Source organism: Amborella trichopoda, chromosome 3 (genome assembly GCF_054954075.1).
Source record: "Amborella trichopoda isolate Santa Cruz 75 chromosome 3, AtrichopodaSantaCruz75HAP2 v2.0, whole genome shotgun sequence".
In the NCBI taxonomy this organism is placed as follows: Eukaryota; Viridiplantae; Streptophyta; class Magnoliopsida; order Amborellales; family Amborellaceae; genus Amborella; species Amborella trichopoda.
In genome coordinates this window covers 1,240,155-1,260,333 of record NC_142338.1, presented here as the reverse complement: position 1 = coordinate 1,260,333, position 20,179 = coordinate 1,240,155, and the positions used below count along the sequence as shown (strand labels likewise).

General features: G+C 37.2%; 2 protein-coding genes across 6 annotated transcripts; one reads left to right on the top strand and one right to left on the bottom strand.

Moving 5' to 3' along the window:
* Positions 1 to 3,589: 3,589 nt before the first annotated feature.
* LOC18439680 (peroxisomal nicotinamide adenine dinucleotide carrier) lies at positions 3,590 to 16,633 on the bottom strand. 3 transcript variants are annotated; one of them, XM_088862718.1, is made up of 16 exons: positions 16,537 to 16,633; positions 16,088 to 16,204; positions 15,867 to 15,941; positions 14,773 to 14,903; positions 14,462 to 14,516; positions 12,983 to 13,138; positions 12,273 to 12,341; positions 12,061 to 12,168; positions 11,333 to 11,401; positions 10,282 to 10,336; positions 9,710 to 9,891; positions 9,193 to 9,336; positions 8,994 to 9,103; positions 8,732 to 8,823; positions 5,934 to 6,061; positions 3,590 to 5,735 (listed from the first exon to the last, which is right to left on the bottom strand). In XM_088862718.1, exons 1-12 carry the CDS (start codon positions 16,615 to 16,617, stop codon positions 9,295 to 9,297), a joined length of 1,140 nt encoding a protein of 379 aa, XP_088718844.1. In that variant the 5' UTR covers positions 16,618 to 16,633; the 3' UTR covers positions 3,590 to 5,735; positions 5,934 to 6,061; positions 8,732 to 8,823; positions 8,994 to 9,103; positions 9,193 to 9,294. The 3 variants fall into 3 exon arrangements, with proteins under 3 accessions (XP_088718844.1, XP_088718846.1, XP_088718845.1); XM_088862720.1 differs by lacking the exon at positions 14,462 to 14,516; XM_088862719.1 differs by lacking the exons at positions 15,867 to 15,941; positions 16,088 to 16,204; positions 16,537 to 16,633 and adding an exon at positions 15,017 to 15,313.
* LOC110007750 (protein STICHEL-like 4) lies at positions 3,635 to 8,253 on the top strand. Of its 3 annotated transcripts, XM_020670632.2 has the most exons (6): positions 3,635 to 5,482; positions 5,567 to 5,789; positions 5,888 to 6,067; positions 6,190 to 6,522; positions 6,659 to 7,373; positions 7,830 to 8,253. In XM_020670632.2, the coding sequence occupies exons 1-6, from the start codon at positions 4,052 to 4,054 to the stop codon at positions 7,888 to 7,890; spliced, it is 2,943 nt and encodes a 980-aa protein (XP_020526291.2). In that variant the 5' UTR covers positions 3,635 to 4,051; the 3' UTR covers positions 7,891 to 8,253. The 3 variants fall into 3 exon arrangements, 2 of the variants coding, with proteins under 2 accessions (XP_020526291.2, XP_020526290.2); XR_016052674.1 differs by having other exon boundaries at positions 4,052 to 5,789; positions 6,659 to 7,662; XM_020670631.2 differs by having other exon boundaries at positions 4,052 to 5,789.
* Positions 16,634 to 20,179: the final 3,546 nt, after the last annotated feature.

Here is a 20,179-nt window from a genome sequence, read left to right as displayed (position 1 = left end):
TAAACTTGCAGCTCCGATTTGGTTGGCTTTCGCAGATATTCGGATTTTGACTTCTTTTGTTGTATATAATAGAATCAGACTTTTATCTTTCTTAAAAGAAGTTAGCTAGTAGATCGATAAAGCAGCGCCCAAAGAGATCAGTTGCGTCGACAGTCCAAAAAACCATGGACATGCATATTTATGTCATATTTGAGGCTCTGTGGTTTCATAGTGAAGGTCCAAGAAGTACATGTTATAATATAAAATGCATAGTGATGAACTGTTCGAAAATAATATTTGAAATAACCTACTCGTAAGATTCAAAGTTTTTTTCAAAGTCCATCACTGGGATTATTTTTAAAGGAGACTACGTTTGAATAGGTGCCCGGCTAACACATCAAAATCGCATCTACAAATAAGTGTGTACATGTATAATACATGAGAAAGTATATAAAGAGACTATTATTTTTGGTACAAGGATGTCACAATCATTCTTGTTTGTTCGATTTTAAATTGGGTGATTGTGAATGTGCCATTTACTTGGTTCAAAAATTCAAATAGAAATTTCTCGAACTTCATGACACAATTCAAGTTTGTCCAATTTAAAATTGAATGGCTAAAGATATTTGTGACCTCCTTGTAGGTAAATGGTTTCATAGCTTACAATCCCTAATTTTATATACAAAATTTACATTAAGATTGTCTTCATTGCAGGAAAGTCATCATCACATTTAGCAACTATAAATATGAACTCGAATAGCCAAGAGTGACCCCTTTTACTCGGCTCACAGTCTTAAAAAGAATTATCCTACTTTGTGACACACCTCAAGAAAATAGGCAGAAACCTTGGTAGTGGTACCGTTGAGCCCCATGATGAAGTCATGGAATCCATTCTCACTAAAAGGTAGGGTCCCAAATCCCTACTGACCTGCTGACTTACTCTCTTTTTTTTGACATATTCGAAACTATAAGTACCATGTTTTACTTCAACGACAAAAAGTGATTGTGACCTGGTACCAAACATAAATAATATTATGCATACAATTTGGTGTGTAGTGTGTACATATGTGCAAGAGGAAAAGACTTGATTATATTAACTTTCCACTGAAACAATGAATATTAGTTCAAAATATTAGTAGTAACTAATAAATTGATATTAATATTTCGCTCTAAAAGGGAGTTAACTGTTAACATTTGGATGTTAATATTATGAGTGTGTATTCCTATAGGAGCATACTATACACTTATTCAATAGAGGAAAAAGACCTAATTAAGAGGATTTTTTAAAAAAATAATTGAAATACACTTTAGAACCACCAAATAAATACCTTCATGAGGAACAAAGAATTGGAGTTACTAATTACTTATACGCATGTTGATTGCGTGGTAAGTTCAATACACAAGTTGCTCTCTCAGTGCCCCTGACCTTCTTGAGTAGCCAATACACATATGGGTGAGGTTTATATAAGGTGTCAATCTTAAATAATTAATGTAAATAATTAATGTAAAGGGCATTCAAATCCCATGGAAAGATGTACTCCAGGCATCATAAACCCCTAAAATGGCTTGAAATCCTTCTGTTACTTCTATTTCTAATTATGAGATTTAAAGCTTCAAATTGAAATATATAAACACTTAAAAATCTTGCAATTTGAAACGATAAATTGTTATATGAAAGGTTTATAAGGCTGATGCGTGTCCTCTATACCTCTAACTAAAAGATTGATACTTGCAACTAGAAATTGTTTACTTATTTCGTACAACTAGTTGATGCCCGTCCTTTGCTTTGACAATGTTCTAATTAAAAAATTTGATAAAAATAGCTTTTTAAAAAAAAAAAATTAGAAAGAATTTGATAGATTTGTGTTTAGTTGTATTTATTTTTAGTTATTCAGCAGTACTACATATCGATGTTCAGAAACAAGTGGAATTTGACGTTCTTAAAGTGGTAAAAAATTTGTGGATCTGAAAAGTTGAAATGGACAGTCCGTAAGTGTTGCAAGGTAGACTTTTTTTTTTTTAAGCTTGAAATCAATTATCTTTTCAAATATATGATTGTCGAGATCGAGATTATCATTTGGTAAATTTTATGATGCAAGAACTATATTTTCTAATGACACATGAGGTGCAGCTTTATAATCCCTGACTTTATCAAGTACTTTGATGGAACAATTTAGAAGGTGATCTTCAAATTTCACCAATAAGTACATCAATAGCTATTCATTTAAATTTCTTTTATCCCTCTTCACTTAGCCAAAATAGGCTAATAAGAACTCATAGGCCTCACCTTAAGGCATATCCCATAATCCACTAGTCTCAGACCTGAAAATCCGAGTAAGCTACCTTCTTTTTCTTTGGGATTATGGCATTAGTGGGTAAAAAAAATCGAATTATGCAACCTTAAATCCATATTAAGCGATAAATAATCAGTCAAATTAAATCACCCACAAATGAGATTTTTAAAGGTTGCATTGATGCATCAGAGCAATGGCATTTGCATAATTAGATAGTGATCTCCCATTTCCTAGAGCCTAATGCCAATGCCAATGCCAATGCCAATGCCACATGCCACTCCTATGTACGCCGTAGCCGGCACCACATAGATTTGGAATTCATGATCTTAGTTGTACATCATCACACAGGCCAATTTAAAATTAGGGGAGACAACGGGCCAGACAGTCAGCACGGCTACAAGCCAATTTAAAATTAGGGGTGGCAATGGGCTGGGCCAGACTGTTAGCTCGGGCCAACGACTATATGCCGCTAGGGCCAGGCCATGCAAATTATGGCATTAGTTGCTAATGGGTCAGGACCAACATATGGCAGGCTCAGGGTGAGTAAACCATGGATGATAACCCAGATAAGCAAGTACTTGCCCTTCTTGCCAAGTCTGAGCCACGCAACTCATGGCTCAGGTCTAGCAGCTCATTAAAAGGCCCCGGCCCGGCCCAAACCTGATCTACCAGATATTGAAAATTGGACCTCTGGATATAATAGTATAGCATGTGATATCAGTCTCTCTTCAATTTCAACTTCTCACAGTAGTACAAGCATTCTTCTTTCAATAACAAACTATTAACAGACTTTGTTTGCACCGCTGCGGGCACAAGCATGCTTACTTTTGGTGCAAAAACATTTACTGCTCCCAAAGGAGCATGCTGTTCATTTGCCCAGACAAGATCAAGTGTCGAAGAGCAGTAAATCCACCAATATTTTTTCTTGGAAAGAACCATATCTCGTGATTGTTAGGTAGATCCCAAAACTCATGATAAAAAATATACTCCTCAGCTCTTTCACCAGAGGGAGTTCATGTGCAGTAAGCTCCCTCGTATATAGTTTACTGGTACTTTGTCACTCCATGGTTTGTTTATAGCAAGTCAAGATAAGGGAGGACAAGACAAATTGCACAATCCAAAATGAGGGTGTCATTGCAGCAACCCATTGTATATTTTATGTTATATTCCACAAAAAAAAAAATAAAGAGTTATTTTTTCTTTTTTGTTTTTTTTTGGGAGTATAAGTAGTATCTCTCATTGAGTTTCCAGCTCCTCTTGATTCTCCCTCAGATAATCCAAAAGCATCATCCTCCTGTTTGTAGTGGCCCACTTCATAATCATACAACCAAACAACTCTCTCTTTCCTCACTCTTCTTTTCCTTGCAAAAATGCTCCCTTTACATTCTTTGAAAAATAGGTACTGGCCCCAGCTGAAATAAATTACCCAAAAAAAAGGTAAAGCAATCCCCATCAGAGTTCAACCAAAACTGGGTTGACACAGAACAAATTATAAATCAAAGAAGTTTCAATACTAAACTCATAGAAAACCTTCCTTTTCGCTCGGCCGGCAGAAACCTTGGGCATAGCAACAGGCCGGCTGGTCATCTCTCTTCGCTCAAGGCATAAATCAACTAATTTTGGGTGGAGAATAAAAGGTGAACCAAAATTTGATCACCCTTGAGATGCCCTTGTTTCCTTAAAAGTGATCACGATCTGAGTCATCTCCAACACTGAATAACAATCCTGGTTTTCATTCTTTGGCCTGCTGAAGAAAGTTCCCTTGTTTTGCAGAGAAAATGGCGACGCATAAAGGAGCAGCAATGCCCCAACTAGGCATTGGCCCAGAGAGAACCCTCTCTAGAGATAAGCTACAAAGCAGTGAGAGTGCAAATTGTGCAGCTAACGAGAATACGATACAGTACCCTTTCGGCACATTTTCTGAGCAACCCAATAGGAAAAAAAAAATCCGAAGCAGAAGAATTTCCAAACGCTGCTCATCCATGTCCCTGGCTTACTCTCTTGCTGAGCTTGACAAGGCCCTGAAAGAAGTTTTGGAGCAAGAGAATGAATCTTTGCAGCTTGATTCTCAAGGTGAGTCACTCTATACTCTCGCAATTCCAGACCCAAATAAAGAGAGGACCAATATTCAAGGAGAGGAAGGTACAAGCCGATCAAAACCTCGGAGGAATGGCTGTGGCATTCCTTGGCGCTGGTCAAAGAAACACAAGAGGCACCTGAGAGGACAAATTAAGGACTTCACAGGTAGAAAGTCCTCAAGTCTTAACACGAGAACAGCTCGCAAAATTTTCGGGACCCAAGTGTCTAGTGATGGTGAATCGCTCTCCTCCGATGAATATTCAATAGAAGAAGCAGAACCCACCAGCTATGAGATCATGGACTTGAGCTTCAACTCCGCTCCGGTAGAAGGGCAATGCTACTTCCCACACTTTACCCATGAAGCAAATCACCATGGCTCCAAACAGGAAGGTGAGAATGAGAGATACCATAGAACCAAGGAGTCGTCTACATGCAGAAGCTTGTCGCTCAAGTATCAACCGAAGCTTTTCCAGGACATCATCGGCCATGAAATCACAGTTCAAGCTCTAGAAAATGCGATCGGGAAGAAGAAGGTAGCACCCCTGTATCTCTTCCATGGATCAAGAGGTACAGGAAAGACGTCCACTGCAAGGATATTTGCAATGGCTTCCAACTGTGAAATTGCTTCAGCCAACAAGCCCTGTTGGAGTTGCAGAGGATGTTCGAGGAGCCTATACATCGCAGAGTTGTGTTCGGGGAGTAGGAGGACTGGGTTTGAGAGGATCAGAACTCTAATTCAGAGCACCGCATTCTCTCAGACTGTTCCGGGTTACAAAGTGTTCATCATAGAGGAGTCACATACGCTCACTGACGAAGCATGGTATGAGCTTCTGAGCATGGTGCAAAGAGTACCTAAGTCGGTGGTTTTTGTCATGATAACAGAGGACGCAAGCATGGTGCCAAGAGTGGTATCTTCGAGATGTCATAAGTTCTGCTTCACAAAGCTCAGAGACCAAGACATAGCCTCAAAACTGACACGAATTGTCACTTTAGAGAACATTAGGATTGATGGGGAGGCACTTAAATTGATAACAGTGAAAGCTGATGGCTCCTTGAGAGACGCCGAGAACATACTCGACCAGTTATCTCTCCTTGGGTCAAGAATCACAAATGCAATGGTTCAACAACTGGTTTGTGCTCCTCTCTACAACCTTATCCCATTAATTATGCATTGCAATTGCATTCACCAACTTCTTACAGTCATTAATTTACAGGTGGGTCTTGTGCCAGACAGTAAACTTACGGAGTTACTCAATATGGCCCTAGCTGGAGATACCGCCAGGACAGTGTGCTGCACGAGGGAGCTCATCGGCTCAGGTGTCGAACCAGTTGCACTAATATCCCAATTAGCATCTCTCATCACAGATATCCTAGCAGGAAAATCTGCAACAACCACACCTTCCAAAGATGAGTTATTATTAAGAAGCCAATCACTAAGTAAGTCCTCATGATTCAAACTCAAATGACCGTTCCTAATGGTTGTCGATGATAGTAATAGCTAATAAAATAACATTTTTGTCCTACCGTACTGCCAGCAAAGAATCGCCCTGAGAGATTGTGCCAAGCATTAACGATACTCACTGAAACAGAGAAGCAGTTGAGGTCATCCACTGAGCATGCCACATGGGTTGTGGCTGCTCTTCTGCAGCTTGCACCACCAGTCTCCGATTCACATTCCACGAATGTTGTCTTGCCCAAAGGAATCATCTCTACAGGTATTCCAGAAGAGAAAAAGAATGGGTGAGAAGAATATTTGTGTAACAGGTAGATGAATATCAGAAAAAGCACTTGATAGAATTCAACATTGTACCAACAAGTCTGACTTTAATTCTTGCAGGAAACAAATCCACAAATGGAGCAAGACCAGCTCCATCAGTTACAAATTGGAAGACATTTACTGAGTACACTGACGAAAGAACCCATTTCAGTGTAGGAAATCTGGAGAAACTTGATGTCAAAGTGAATGATATAGACGCAACTGCTATTAGTGGTGATAATGGTACAAAATCTGGAATAGGTTGTCTTGCGATGGTTGAGATGAAACCCAACTTAGCACAGATGAGAAATATGGAGGAAGTCTGGAATAACATAGTAGAAAGGATTCAGAATAAGTATCTCAAGGAATTTTTGAACCAGAATGGAAAGCTCATGTCACTGACTGTGTCCAAAGGTAAAACCCCAACTTAATGATTTAATTCCTTTTAGCTCATTCCTACCAGTGCTACATTTGTATAATCATACAAAGCGTATTTGGTCCATTTGTGTTTGATAGATAACTGATCAGTGATCTTGGATGATTTCTACAGCCAATGCAATCGTTCATCTGATGTTTAAAACTCCAGAAGACAAACTAACAGCTGAAACTTCCGAGGCAACCATCTCCAAAGCATTCGAAGCTGCCCTTGGCTGCCCAGTGACAGTGACAATGAGCTTGGAACCATCCGAATTTAGTATTTTCAGGACCAGTGTCCCATTGACTGATGAACAACTAGGGCACACTAAGCAAAGACAACACAGAAGGTTTAACTCAAAGACTGAGGAGCAACAGAACACAAATGCAAGAGAAGTGGTTCTCAACCACAGTCGAAGCTCCAAAACAACTGGTACATCTGAAATGCTCCTTAGATCCACAAGTTCTCGGGAATCTGTGAAGAAAGTTCAAGTCAGAGATATACTCTCTGAAGAACATGAAAGGAGAGATGGGCATCACAGACATAGCCAAGATTTCTCTGGTAGTTTGCTTCAAAGAAACAGGCAAGATAGAGCCTTAAAGGATCCAGATCCAAAAGACAGAGCTCTGGATATGATCACAATGAACACAAATACTCAGCTCAAGCGTAGATCTTTGGGCATGCTCTCTCTTACTTCAATTCAGCAGGCAGATGCAAGCATAGAGCCTTATAGCCAAGATTTAATGTTTGAAAACAAAAATCAAGACATAACACTACTAAAGAGAAGAACTTCAAACCTTCAGGCCGACTCACCCAAAACAAGAGATCATCAGCAACATCGAGCATGCCTGTAAGTAACAACCCACCTGCAAACAGAAGTGGAAATACCCATATTTGCCTAACGAATTGTTGACATGAAATTGCTTAGGTCAAGGGAATTTATGTGTAGCTTCAAGGGGTGATAAGATGAGAGAAAGTTGACTTAGTAGGCTGACCATGTGCGGCATAGACCTGATACAACACCCGTTAAGAGCGCAATTTGGTACAAGTAGAAGGCTCAAAAAGGGAAAAAGGAAGGCTCAAAAGAACATTGATGAAAGTAGTGAGAAAAGATATGGTGACATATGATCTTACTGAGGGTATGACCCTTGATAGAGCAGAATAGCGGAGAGGATTCATAGTCAACCCCAAATAGTTGGAATAAGACTCAGATGATGATGATGATAATGATAAAATTGCTTAGGTCGGCATACACAAATACTTAATTTTTGTTTCAGGCGACTAACTACATTTCTTTATCATGCAGGGAAATCTCTTCCAGCTGTACTGAATTGTTCTGTGGTGGAGAGGCAAGGGTCAACCCCTAATGTTATGTAGCCCAAGACAATGATGAATATCCATCTCCATCTCAATCTCGACATCTAACCAGCTAGATAGCAATGAAGTTGAAGCAAAATGATGCATGGATGCAAGGAGACTGATGTAAGACTCGCCTAAGACCGGAGTCGACCTGGCTGCGGTAGCCTCCAAGTTTCAGACAAGCCTGAAGGGACTTGCACAAGTATTATATCCGTTATGTAGTTTTTTTAAAAGACTCATATGAGTCTCAACAAGCCTACTTGGCTCAGGGCTATGGTGAGCCCCGGTCCCATTCTGTTCATTTAAACTGTCTATTAAGGCAGCACCTTGTTCAGATTCCATAATAAGAAAAAACGCCTACTCAAACAGAAGATTGTTTCCCCACTTCAAGTCTATACTAGATATAGAAAAGCCAATACCATCTGCCCTTAAGATCCTAAAACCCCACAATTGTTGTTACTCAATTTGTTTTTCATCTATTAAAGCTGATTACTTTGAAGCATAAAGTTACGAAAAGTTGACGGACAAATATATGGAAGATACCGGGTTGTTGATGATACACATGAAATCCACTCAAGACACATTTGATTGCACTCAATTATTCCAATGACCTTCCAAATAGACTATAATGCATGCGGATCCAATGCCTCCACATTCTTCGCCAAAGCAAGCAAGCAAGCAAAAGATAGGAAACTTTCATAGTAATAGCAAGCACTGAAGCAATAGCAAGTTTTCAAAGCAAACTGGTTCCCACAGTTAACCTTTCTTGCCACTAAATGTACATGATCTTTCCAACAAGGGAAAATAAATGGAACAATCTGAAACTGCAGATACTTAATGGGTCACTACCTGTGATTGACCACAAATGTGGTTTCTCAACAGGGAATGTTTTTTTCTGGGCTGGACTGCAATTTTATCGAAGCCCCAACATGACTTGCCCCCTGGATGCCAACCAACAACATATTTATTATATCCACATGAAACATAGTAAAGAAATAGTCAGATAGAAAATTAAATCTGTCAGACAGAAAATGAAAAGAATAGAAAGGCCATCTGCCAAAGAAATAAAACCAATAATGTCCAGCATTTCAAAACAAAAAAAATGATGTACCTTTAAAGGACAGGTTAGGAAGCTGTACATCTGTGCTCATCCAAGTGGATCAATGGACTAAAAAGAATGCACATATCATCTGAATTCTCAAGTGATTGACAATCTTTTTTCTGCACAGATAGGTAACCCAAACATGAGAAGAAAGCAACTGCAGATTCAGGAACATAAAATGGAATTCAAAACCTTCCCTTCGTCTGACCATTATTATATTGCTGCAACCTGAATGAATCAAGGTTTTTCCATCAGCCACATAAACTCAACTTGTGATCAACACACAGCTATGCTGTTATCCCATAGGATCCTAGAGCACAAACCCCAAAAGATCCTTCTCTTCAAAAGTCACCTATGCGAGGACCCAACAAACCATGAACATAATCACACGATCCAACAAATTACTTAAAAATTAAAAGGAAATTAGCGTTTGACTTAATACAGTTGAAATGATGGCTGATAATCAAACCCAAATACAAAGCAAGTCCTGTCATGAACCAACATGAATTAATATATGAACCCCCTATGTAGCATACCAAAGTTTCTCAATTTATGCAAGACAAATAGGCAGGAAACAGGAGATATTAAGGTATATAAAAATTCAATATACATATCGAGGTCCATCTAGGGGCACACACAGTGCCAGTTACACCACTTTCAAATAATAGATCATAAATATTGGTAACTCAATGCCCCCTTGTTGATCATGAAGAATACTATTTTACCACATTTCTCAGAACTCTTTTGCTCTGGTGTGCTATCAAGACATATGCCTTAACCAGTTCTTCCTTCACCATGAAAAGGACTGAGGCTGCAAAAACGCTCTGCACTATCTTTGTTCCCATGCCCTTATAAAAACCAGGCAATCCTTCATAACGTATCATCTTCACAATAGCATCCAAAGTACCTGCACAGTAAGAAATGCCAATTATGAGAATGTCATGCTTATATGTTCCAACAATGACAATAAAGCATTACATCCAGCAATAGCCATGCAGATTGCTTAACTTCCCAGATTAGAACATTCCCTAATATTTAAGCTTTCTGCTATTTTATCAGTTCCTTTTTTTCTTGACGAGCAACTCCTAAAAATCCCCATGCTTGTTGCACACATGCTCTCAAAAATATGTGCGCGTTTGTGTGCCATCTTGCCAGCATCGGTCAATAAGAACTTCAGAAATCATTCATGAAATTCTAAGTCTAAACAAAAAGTGCTGATTACTTATCAAGTAAATGCACAATGTAGATACAAATTTAAACTTGAAAAACAAACATTCAGATACTCCCAAATAACTACCTGTATATCTAAATGCAATGTTACCACCAATTTCCTGCTTCGCTTGAAGCCTTGACTGCAATGGCAATGCAACCAATGATTTAGTTGAACTGTCACTATAGAGATAAACAAGTAGGAGAAGTTCAGAACAAGATTTTTAAACTTCACAAAAGGAGCTTTTTTTTTTTTTTTTAAGCACTGCATATACATAGAAATAACTGTTATAGACAAAAGTATAGAACAGATAAAGAACACTGATAGACTGCTAGGAAATTTGTTCTAGCCTCTAAGACCACATTTTAGAGTTACTTCAGATTTTATCTGCAAGTAACTAATGTCAACAGCCGTCGAGACCACATTTTAGAGTTACTTCAGATTTTATCTGCAAGTAACTAATGTCAACCAGGAGCATAACCAAGAACTATCATACCACAGAAAACGATAGCATGTTTTTCTTGTAAATCCTGCCATTTTCAGCCCAAGGATGGAGCAAACATCCTTATTTCCAATGGGAGATGGTTTTCTCCACTTCAACGTTTTGAATATCTCAGTAACTGATTACGTTTACTTTCTCTCATCAGGGGCGGTTGGAATTGATTGACACCCACTAATATCATGTTCCTTGTATTGATCTTTTTTAGCATTGATTTCGGTATTACTATGGTGGTATAGTGGCATCATAAGATGATATATTCATCTAAGAAGACTAATATCAGGAAGTTGGTCACATGCACACATTGATGTGAATTAGTTGTTCCCAGCACAAATAAACTGATTATCAAACTAAAGCCCATTTTTCATTGCATTCTGCACTTAGGCTGCTCTGTGTGTGGTTTAGATCCTAATCAAATTTTGGGTTCTACAGTAGATATTGCGAGGTCCTTTTTTCCACAGACCTTTTCAACCAAAAACATGTCCACATACAGCAATTAAAAGAAAGAAAAATCAAGGGCTAACCATGATTGTTTGAAAAACAGCAATATCACAACTAAGAGGTCGAAAAGAGTTGGAGCCACAGTAAAGTCCAAGTGTCTGAGAACATATTTAATGCACAGCCAGACCAGTTGCTTACCTTAACAACCAACAACGGATATGTAGAAATAGTTGCTCCCAGTTTAGCCAAGGCACCAAATAAAAAGACCTGGAGGCCAAAAACAAATGTAAAAGAAAGAGATGATTCTCTCTCTCTCTCTCTCTCTCTCTCTCTCTCTCTCTCTCTCTCTCTCTCTCTCTCTCTCTCCACAAATCCACAAAATTTAAAATTTGAATTTTAAATTTTTCCTACAAATCCAATGAACTTCATCCACTAAATGAGGCATGCCTAAAAATATAAAAAAAACATCTTTACACAAAATAAATTGACCAATATACCAAACATTCAGGGGTATTTTGGTCAATTTACCTCATGTAAAATATTTTTTTATATTTTTTCAGGTGCACCCATGGGGGGTGAACACACCCTCAAATTTTCATGTAAATCCAATTCATAGAAAAAAAGCAGTAGGTTTCCATTTTTCTCCATTTTAAACTGTTGGGCATACACATATGCGCAAGCGCACAAACTAAACATGAATCGGATAAAACAGCAAGGATATGAAGTATGCTGAAACAACCTACGCCGCAAGAGCCTTGCAAATGCTTGCCCATGCAAAAAGCTGATATACCACACACACACACACACACACACACACACACAACCTAAACATGAATCGGAAAAAAGCAGCGAGGGTATGAGGTATGCTACAACAAACTACGCCTCAAGAGCCTTGCAAAGGTTTGCCATGGAAAAAGCTGATATACCTCCAATGCAGTCGCATTTTTCAACCCATGCTTATTTGTGGCACGCTTGGCTCTAAGATGTTTCAATGAACTTTCATAAATCATAAATTGAATTGATGGATTGCACACCTGCCACCCCAGCAATATGAAATAATATTATCACCTTCTGTAAAGATTCACTTCAACAAAGTTTTTAATGGATAGTCCTAATTATCAATGAAGAATACACAAACCATGATAAGTGTTGGAATGATGCCTTTCCAGAAACCTGATATGCCTGCTTCCCTATAAACCTCTCCTACCTATCAAAGAGAGATGGCACTGAGGGTTGAGAACATATGGGTAAACAAATGGGTAAACATATCGGAAAAAAAACATTGGGGTAAACCAAATCCAAGGAAACAAAAACAAGAAATGTAAAGCAAAAGGAAAAGGGAAAAAAAATTAAGAAAATGAAAACTTTAACAGAAGGACCACAAATAGTATTTAGCATCATGAAGTACTATTTAACCTAAGTTAAAGCATATCCGATTGAATGAAAAGAATAAGTTAAATTATGGTGGCCAGTGCTCATATGATCAAATCTCTAGACATAAGTCTTCATAATCCAAGTGAGCCAAAGGAAGTAAATTCCTAATTTTCCATTCATATGCAGGGTAGCCCGCATGCTCTGTTACATAATAGAAAAGACCCCTCTACTCACCCAGAAAGAAAAGAATGGGAAAGCTTTGACATTCCATGACACCCAATCAATGCACGCTTTATACGAATTCCATGCAAAAACAAACTTCAAGAAAATATATACCCATGCCCAAACATGCCAGCATATAAAGGCGTGCCCACCACCCAATACAACATTTCAACCAGCATCTAGAATTAAGAAAGACTTTTATATGCATGCATCAAGTGTAGAAAGTTGAGAATAAGAGCCATTTATACAAACCGCATTCCGTGCTCCATAAGGACAAGGTTTCATCAACTCAATTTCTGCCAACTTCTTTTGGAGAATAGTCTGATCAGTAGAACTACTCCCAGAATACTCACTTATTATAGCATCCCTCCTTGCCTCCATGATTTTTCTTTGTGCTTGAGTATGTGTCTACAAAAGCAACAATATAGTAAAAAATTAACAGGTCTATTGCCAATTTCCTTGGATGTAAAAAAAATGCTTAAGTCAATTCCAATTATTGCAGCAGTGAAAGCAGAGCATCAGCAAAAGTGGCAAGGTGTCCGAATCGAAACAACTAAATTTCTAAGTCAGTAAACAAGAAGACATCTGACTGTACATCAAGAGGATGATCACCAAATCAGGCTGCTATTTCTAGGTAAGAATTTATCCTGGGCAGATATACTGGTTGCTGTAGGACAGTTGTAAGTCTTGATTAGTGTTAACCAGGAATTCTATTTTGCAAAATTAAATAAAATGAGGATGGAGACCCTCTAAAGCACAAGGCTCTAAAGAACTATTCATGGACCAACAAAGTCAATCTTTAGATGAATCTAGAAATTCCAAAAGAATCAGAACAGAAATTAATGTACACTGCATGGCAGTTGTTTCGATGTCCAGTTGTCCACAAAAGACTTCTCTCCTTCCACATACCATTGGTATGATTTACTGTAAGCTAGAACATAACACACGCCAGAAATATTCGTATTTTTTGCATAGTTCAAGCTGAAGGATAGGAATTTCAAATAGAATGAAATCAGGAATCATTATTAGCAAGGTCCAGGAAGAATGTAACAGATATACAGAGCAGTAAAAGTGAGGCGACATAGGTTGCACATTAGCACCCATCCTTGTATCGTGACAATTTTATCTTGTGTCAACTTATCATTTATGATGCTACTTACAAGGCACAGATCCTTTCTCAACCTTCTATTAGATGCTTAGGTTCTTGGTTATCACAGTCTAAAGCATGTCCGCTTATCCTAAGACTTAAGCACGAGAGTTCGTCAAGAATGTTAAATGCATCAGATGAATCCAACTCGCTGAACAATTGACATATTGCTTGTTTCTCAGCCTTTCAGTTCGAGAAACAGATCAATTCCTCTTGGACCTAAAATGAAATTCGGAATAGGTTCTAATGGATGCATATCAAACTCTCCATCAGATAGGGTCAATGTCCCAAATTTTGAGTTCAAATGTGAGTTCCATTGAGAGTGACTCTCATGTTTAGGGATGGAAGCTTAAAGAACCCATAGAATGGAGATAATAAGGAGATCGAATGGTTGAGTAGAAACACCCCAAGTTACTGTGAAATGGCTCTACTGCACGTCATTCCCGTGTGTGACTGCGCATACTCATGCATGCGCACGGGCAGGTAAGTGGGTGTGGATCCATGTACAGAAAACTTCACATGACAGTTATTAACATCAAATAGAACAACTAAAATGCATCTCTTGATTCTCATTTCCAGAATACCTGCATACGCGTCACAATAACCCATATTGGATTCGTAAACAACACATTCAGGCACCTGCATCAAGAGATAGGTGGAATAATTAAATGGAACTCGGCAGGAAATGAACAGATGAGAAGTATAGCACCCCCATGCCCAAACCTCAAAAAGATGATACACTATATCGTAAATTTCCTTAACAACAACATAACATATTCAGATAAATTTAAAAGTAAGAGTAAATTTAATCACTATAAACATATGCTCACAATCTATGTTTCAAGAAATGCAAATTCACGGACATTGCAGTTCTTCTGCTAACCACAAAACGTACCCAGCAATAGCTGCCACCACAAGCCAAGAAAACATTCCAGGTGTTCCATCACCTACTCCTTTCTTTTTACGGGCCACCGCAATAGCCTCTGCTTTGTTCCTGAAAAACTGATAGAAATAGTAATATATGCCCTGCACAAACAAATCAAATAATTACGTATGGAATCTTAACCACAATCAAACTAGCAGCAATTTTTGTCAAATGGTGTTTTTTTCTAGGAAATGTATACAACGAGGCCATTTACTTTTAGCACAAAGAGGTCGCAATCACTCTTGTTCTTTAGATTTCAAATTGGGTGGTTGTAAGCATGTCATTGACTAAACTCAAAAGTCAATAAAAAAAATCTTCTCAAACTTCGTAATACACCCCAGGCCATCCAATTTGACATCTAATGGCTAGGAGTAAAATAGTCTCATAGTACACAATCCCTTTTTTTGATTTGTAATTAACCAAATGGCAATTTAGTCAATTGCATTTGCTCTCAAGGGGTATTTGATTGTTCCAATCTGAAGTTCTAAACTATAATGTGACTATGTGGTGTGAATTCTGATGGTGTGGTGACAGGGGTAAGGATAGTAGTAGTTCTGCTGAAGTGGGTGAGTAGAGGTGGTGATGGTGGCAGTGATGTGACGGTGGTGGTGGTGGTGGTGGTGGTGATACGATAGTAATGGTGGTAGTGGTGGTGGTAGTGGTGGAGAGTAGTGCTTGTAGTGATGATGGTGGTGGTAGTGGTGGAGAGTAGTGCTTGTAGTGATGCATGCGCACTAACCATTGAAGCCCAACCCACTTAAAAAGCAATAGTGACTAGTATCCATGTACACTAACCATTGAAGCCCCAACCCACTAAAAAAAAAGTCCAAGAACATTGGTTTCCTTCCCTACATCAATGAATGAGTTTACTGTAACATCCCTACACGCAAAACCATCCCTTTAAATTTGGTGATGAGCTCCTCCATCCATTTTAGTGTAGGTCACTTGCAAGTTGCAATCAATAACAAATTTTCTAGCCCATGTAAGTTTACTAAGAGAAAATCAAAGCCCCAATTTTACAAATTCTTAAAACAAACAGAAAAAGAGAATAAAATGGCAATGACCTGAGATGCCGCGGTTCCGAGCAGCGAAGGCTTAAGGCCACTGTATAGCCCTCCCCACCCTTCATTTCTTATAACCTACAAATAAATGCCTGTTCATATAAATCAATAAACAAATAAACTTGAAATTCGGTTTCGAAAGAGTAATTTTAAGAAACCCAATCTTCATAAGTTTAGAAATTAGAAGACAAAATTTTGACCCAAAAAAAAAAAAGTAAAATTACCTCAATAATCTGATATAGAGTTCCAGGTGAAACCCTCTTAGGTGGTTTGCTTTCTGAGGCAGAATCACTATTCTTCCTATTTTTGGCAATTCTCTCAGTCTGTTGCCGCGTGTTCACCTGCGAAAGAAAACCACCCAAACACTGTTATCAACTAGCAACAATTACCACATTGAAATGAAGAGAGAGAAAACCAAGATGAATAGAGAGAGAGCATTTATGCAATCGGCAACAATAATCACCTTGAAATGAAGAGAGAGAAAACCAAGATGAGAAGAACGGCAAAAATAAACACATTGAAATGAAAAGAAAGAAAATCAAGTCGAAGAGAGAGAACATTTCTGCAAAAATAATCACACTGAAATAAAAAAGAGAAAAATAAAGGTGGCGAGAGAGAACTTTTCTGCAAAATTAAAATGAAGAGAGAGAAAATCAAGATAGAGAGAGAGTACGGTCTGCAAAGGATAAGTGATGATCTGAGCTATGATGCCTCCTCCGGCTCCGGCCAAGCCATTGAGGAGCGCATTCGACATTGTGAGCTACTTTCACATTATAATTTCGCACCACAAACTTTTAATATTAGAAAAATAAAACTTTGCGATTATGAAATTGTGAATTAAACACATGATATATGTGGCCATGGGTGCATTTTTTTGTTCATTTAAAGTTATAGAAATTAATTTTTTGTCTGTAAGTTCCGTAATTTCACTGCAAGGTGTTATCCTTCCGGTACTTATTTTTTCTAATTTTGCCTTTAGTTTGACGTTATTATTATTATCTTTTTTAGTTTGACGTTTTAAACATGCCATCCAAAATTTTAATTTTTTGTTTACATAGACAACATTAGTCAAAAATAGGACTATATGATGTTCCTTGTACAAGACCACCCTACAAATAGCAGTTTGATGCATAAAACATCGGGCTACCCAAAATATCAAAATGGGCAAAATCAAGAAAAAAAAAAAATCTTTATATCTCTTGTTTTAAAATTTTATTTCTAGTTAAACCTAAAATTTCAAAATATATTTTTTAACTCATTGGTCACTTTAAACATATTTTTTAACTTTAACAAATGTGAGAAATACATTTTTTTTTTAAACCTAATCGTTTCTCTTTCTTCACTTATGTACGCAGCAAATTTTTCTCTTTCTTTCTCTTCGTGAGTCTCTCACTCTCTCTCTCTTCTCATATTTCTCCAATCGCATCTCTCTCTATGCCCAATAACCTCTCACCTCCACCTCTCACCTCCACGAAGCCATTCTCTCTATAGAAGTTTTGAGAGGATGGTTTTTAGAAAAAAGTATATCTTGTTAGATTTGTTTGGTTTAAAAAAATAAGTTTAAGAAACAATTTTTATATTCGAAGATATTTTTCAAAACCTTGTGTCTATTATGAAATGAAACCTAAAAATAGAAGGTATAAAGATATTTTTTCTATATATGTATATATTAAAAAAAAAAAGCAGAATTAGACCACATGGTAAAATTACCAAACATATAGATCAAATAGTAAATTTGATAAATTTTTGCATTCTGTTTGTAAGAAACGCTTTTATTTTGTTTGTTGACTTCTTTAGTTTAAATTGTGAAGGGTGTTGTTTTAGATAGAGGCAATGTAAGGCACACCTATTAATCTTGGTAAAAGATATTGTTTGGTGTTGAAAAACTTTACGATGACTTAAAATTTAATTTTTACCTCTGATTATAAAATTTTAAACTCTTATATTGTTTTGGTATTAAAAAAATTTATGATGACTTAAAATTTTATTTTTAATTAAAATTTAAAACTCTACCAGTGTAGATCAAATAGATCCATGAACATTTGAAAAATTTGCATACGAACTTGAAGATAATATGTTACAATATACATTATTTTTAAGACTTAAAATCTTTTTTTCTCATATCCGTATATTTGGAGATAGACATGATCAAATGTAAAGTTTGTTGACATCAAAAAAACATTTTCGAGTGGATTTTTTAGGTGCAACTCATCTCTACAGTACAAAATTGACAACTTATTTGATTTTCCAATTGTAAATGAATAAATGGGAACATAGATTTTGAATTTCTGCAATGAAAACAGTTTGGAAAAATGTTTTTCTTAAAGTATTAAGAAAGAATATTAGTTTCCAATTTGGGCGCCTCACTAGATTAGAATTGAATCTAGTGTGGCCCTTACACGAAAGTGGGCTCAAATGACTCAATCCCAAGTAAATCTAGAAGCCTCGCAATTGGTTTCCACCACGTGCAAATTGAATTTTGATGGGAGTCCAAAAGAACCCTAGCCTCCAGAATTGGAGGCCTCATTATAGATTTGGGCCTATTCTTAATGGGATCTCAAGAGCATTGACCTCTAAAGACTATACTTTCAAGTTTCAACAGAGAATGAAACTCAGATGTAGATTTATTAGCCAAGCAAGGAGTGTAAAGGCCTATCTCAAACTTTTTCTTTCAGAAAGAAAATCGATATCTCTATAAGTGTTGACAAATTCGGCTGGTCCAACTCGAAACCGGCCAGTCAAACTGGAACCGGGCACTGGTCGATCAGGTTTTGGTCGGATTAGGTGGTCCGACCGAGATTTTTTATTGTTTTTGGAATTATTTCTAAGATACCCCTGGGCGCATTCAATTTTTTAAAATACATTCTTCACTACTTTCTAATTTCATTTGGATGTGTTTTATTTAATTATGCTTCAAATATAATTTTTACATTTTTTATAAAATTTTATATATTTTTCTTTTACTTTTTTAATACTTTTTGATCTTGCCCAGTATGAACCTGCCAATTTATCAGTTACTTGGACCCGGCTCTTGGTCAGTTTCCAAAATCCGGTTCGATTTTTATTGAACACCGATCTCTACTCATTCTCCCCTATTTCTTTTTATACTTCTTCTCTAACCGAAGTATGTGTTTCCTCACGTAGGCTGCTCTGGCCCCATGGAATTCCTCTCTTCTCCTTTCCTTCATCACTCAAACCCTTTTTATATTTTCTAGAGTTGTATAAAATTTGAAGTTAACATTCAAAAACAAAAATACAGTCTTCAAGGGTGTGATTCTCCATGACCAAATTTTTTAATTGTTCCGGGAAACAAATCATTTCCATAAGAATAAAAGAAAAAAAAGGCTAGTTATAGATTTGTGGGCTTCATTCAATCCAATGGCTTTTCCCTTCATGACTTCTTCTCGTTGGGTAAAAGGCTTGTGGGTTCCTCCGAGCTCTGCATCATACGATGAACTCCGCTGCAAATCTCCTCTGTATATGCGACTCTGGACCCTGTTGTTGCTCGACATAACACAAACATAAAGCAAGAGTCCTACAGGCACTATCTTCATCCTCTTTTTCCCGTCTGTCAATCTACCACATGTCTTAAAGATTTTTTCGCAATATCAAAAACACTTTCTTATTTCTCAATTCATTATATTCTAAAGATGAAGTACTTCCCCTTTCATCAAAAAGGCTCAAATCCCCACTGACATACCACAGATTTTTTTAGAAAAAGGGTTGGGGTCTTGGTGGTAGCATCCCCACACCCAGTTACCACGTCGTGGTATCCATTTCTACCGCTGAAGAACCATTTCTACTGCTGACATCTTTCAATTAACACTTTCAAAATGTAACTCCTTAATCTACTTATGTGATACGAAAACAAAATAGATTTCCAAAAATCAGTTTGTGACTAAACGTATTTTCAATATTTTTCAAAAAAGATGACAAAATATAAAAAATAAATATTCATGGCTAAAATACTTTCTAATATTTGTCAAAATGATAGAAAATATAAAAAAAGATATTACAAATAGATTTCTTATTTTTTGTGCTTTTTTACAGATTTTTTTAAATTTTTTAATATCCTCAAGTTGTACCCCCAACTCAAGACAACACTGATTTTTCATACAATGCTATGGATAACAAAAATTCTCTATTTCTAACCAGGGAGAGAATTTGATGAGCATTTTTTATTTCTAGAAGATACGATTTCAGAAGTCGCATCTTTCAATAATGAAACACCTCCTTGTTTGATAACAAGGAAATTTTATCATAAACTGTATATCGCACTATCCACTTGCTTTTACATTTAAGACTAAAAAGTGGAT

What these genes read in the sequence shown, in the direction of transcription:
- LOC18439680 (XM_088862718.1), bottom strand. Translation starts at nt 16,617, where the DNA reads ATGTCGAATGCGCTCCTCAATGGCTTGGCCGGAGCCGGAGGAGGCATC. An exon ending in CTTATGGAGCACGGAATGCG is followed by an intron (nt 12,342 to 12,982) that starts GTTTGTATAAAT and finishes TCTCTTTGATAG; the next exon opens with GTAGGAGAGGTTTATAGGGA. An exon ending in CATTGCATTTAGATATACAG is followed by an intron (nt 9,892 to 10,281) that starts GTAGTTATTTGG and finishes CTTACTGTGCAG; the next exon opens with GTACTTTGGATGCTATTGTG.
- LOC110007750 (XM_020670631.2), top strand. Translation starts at nt 4,052, where the DNA reads ATGGCGACGCATAAAGGAGCAGCAATGCCCCAACTAGGCATTGGCCCA. An exon ending in ATTAAGAAGCCAATCACTAA is followed by an intron (nt 5,790 to 5,887) that starts GTAAGTCCTCAT and finishes CCGTACTGCCAG; the next exon opens with CAAAGAATCGCCCTGAGAGA. An exon ending in CAGCAACATCGAGCATGCCT is followed by an intron (nt 7,374 to 7,829) that starts GTAAGTAACAAC and finishes TTTATCATGCAG; the next exon opens with GGAAATCTCTTCCAGCTGTA.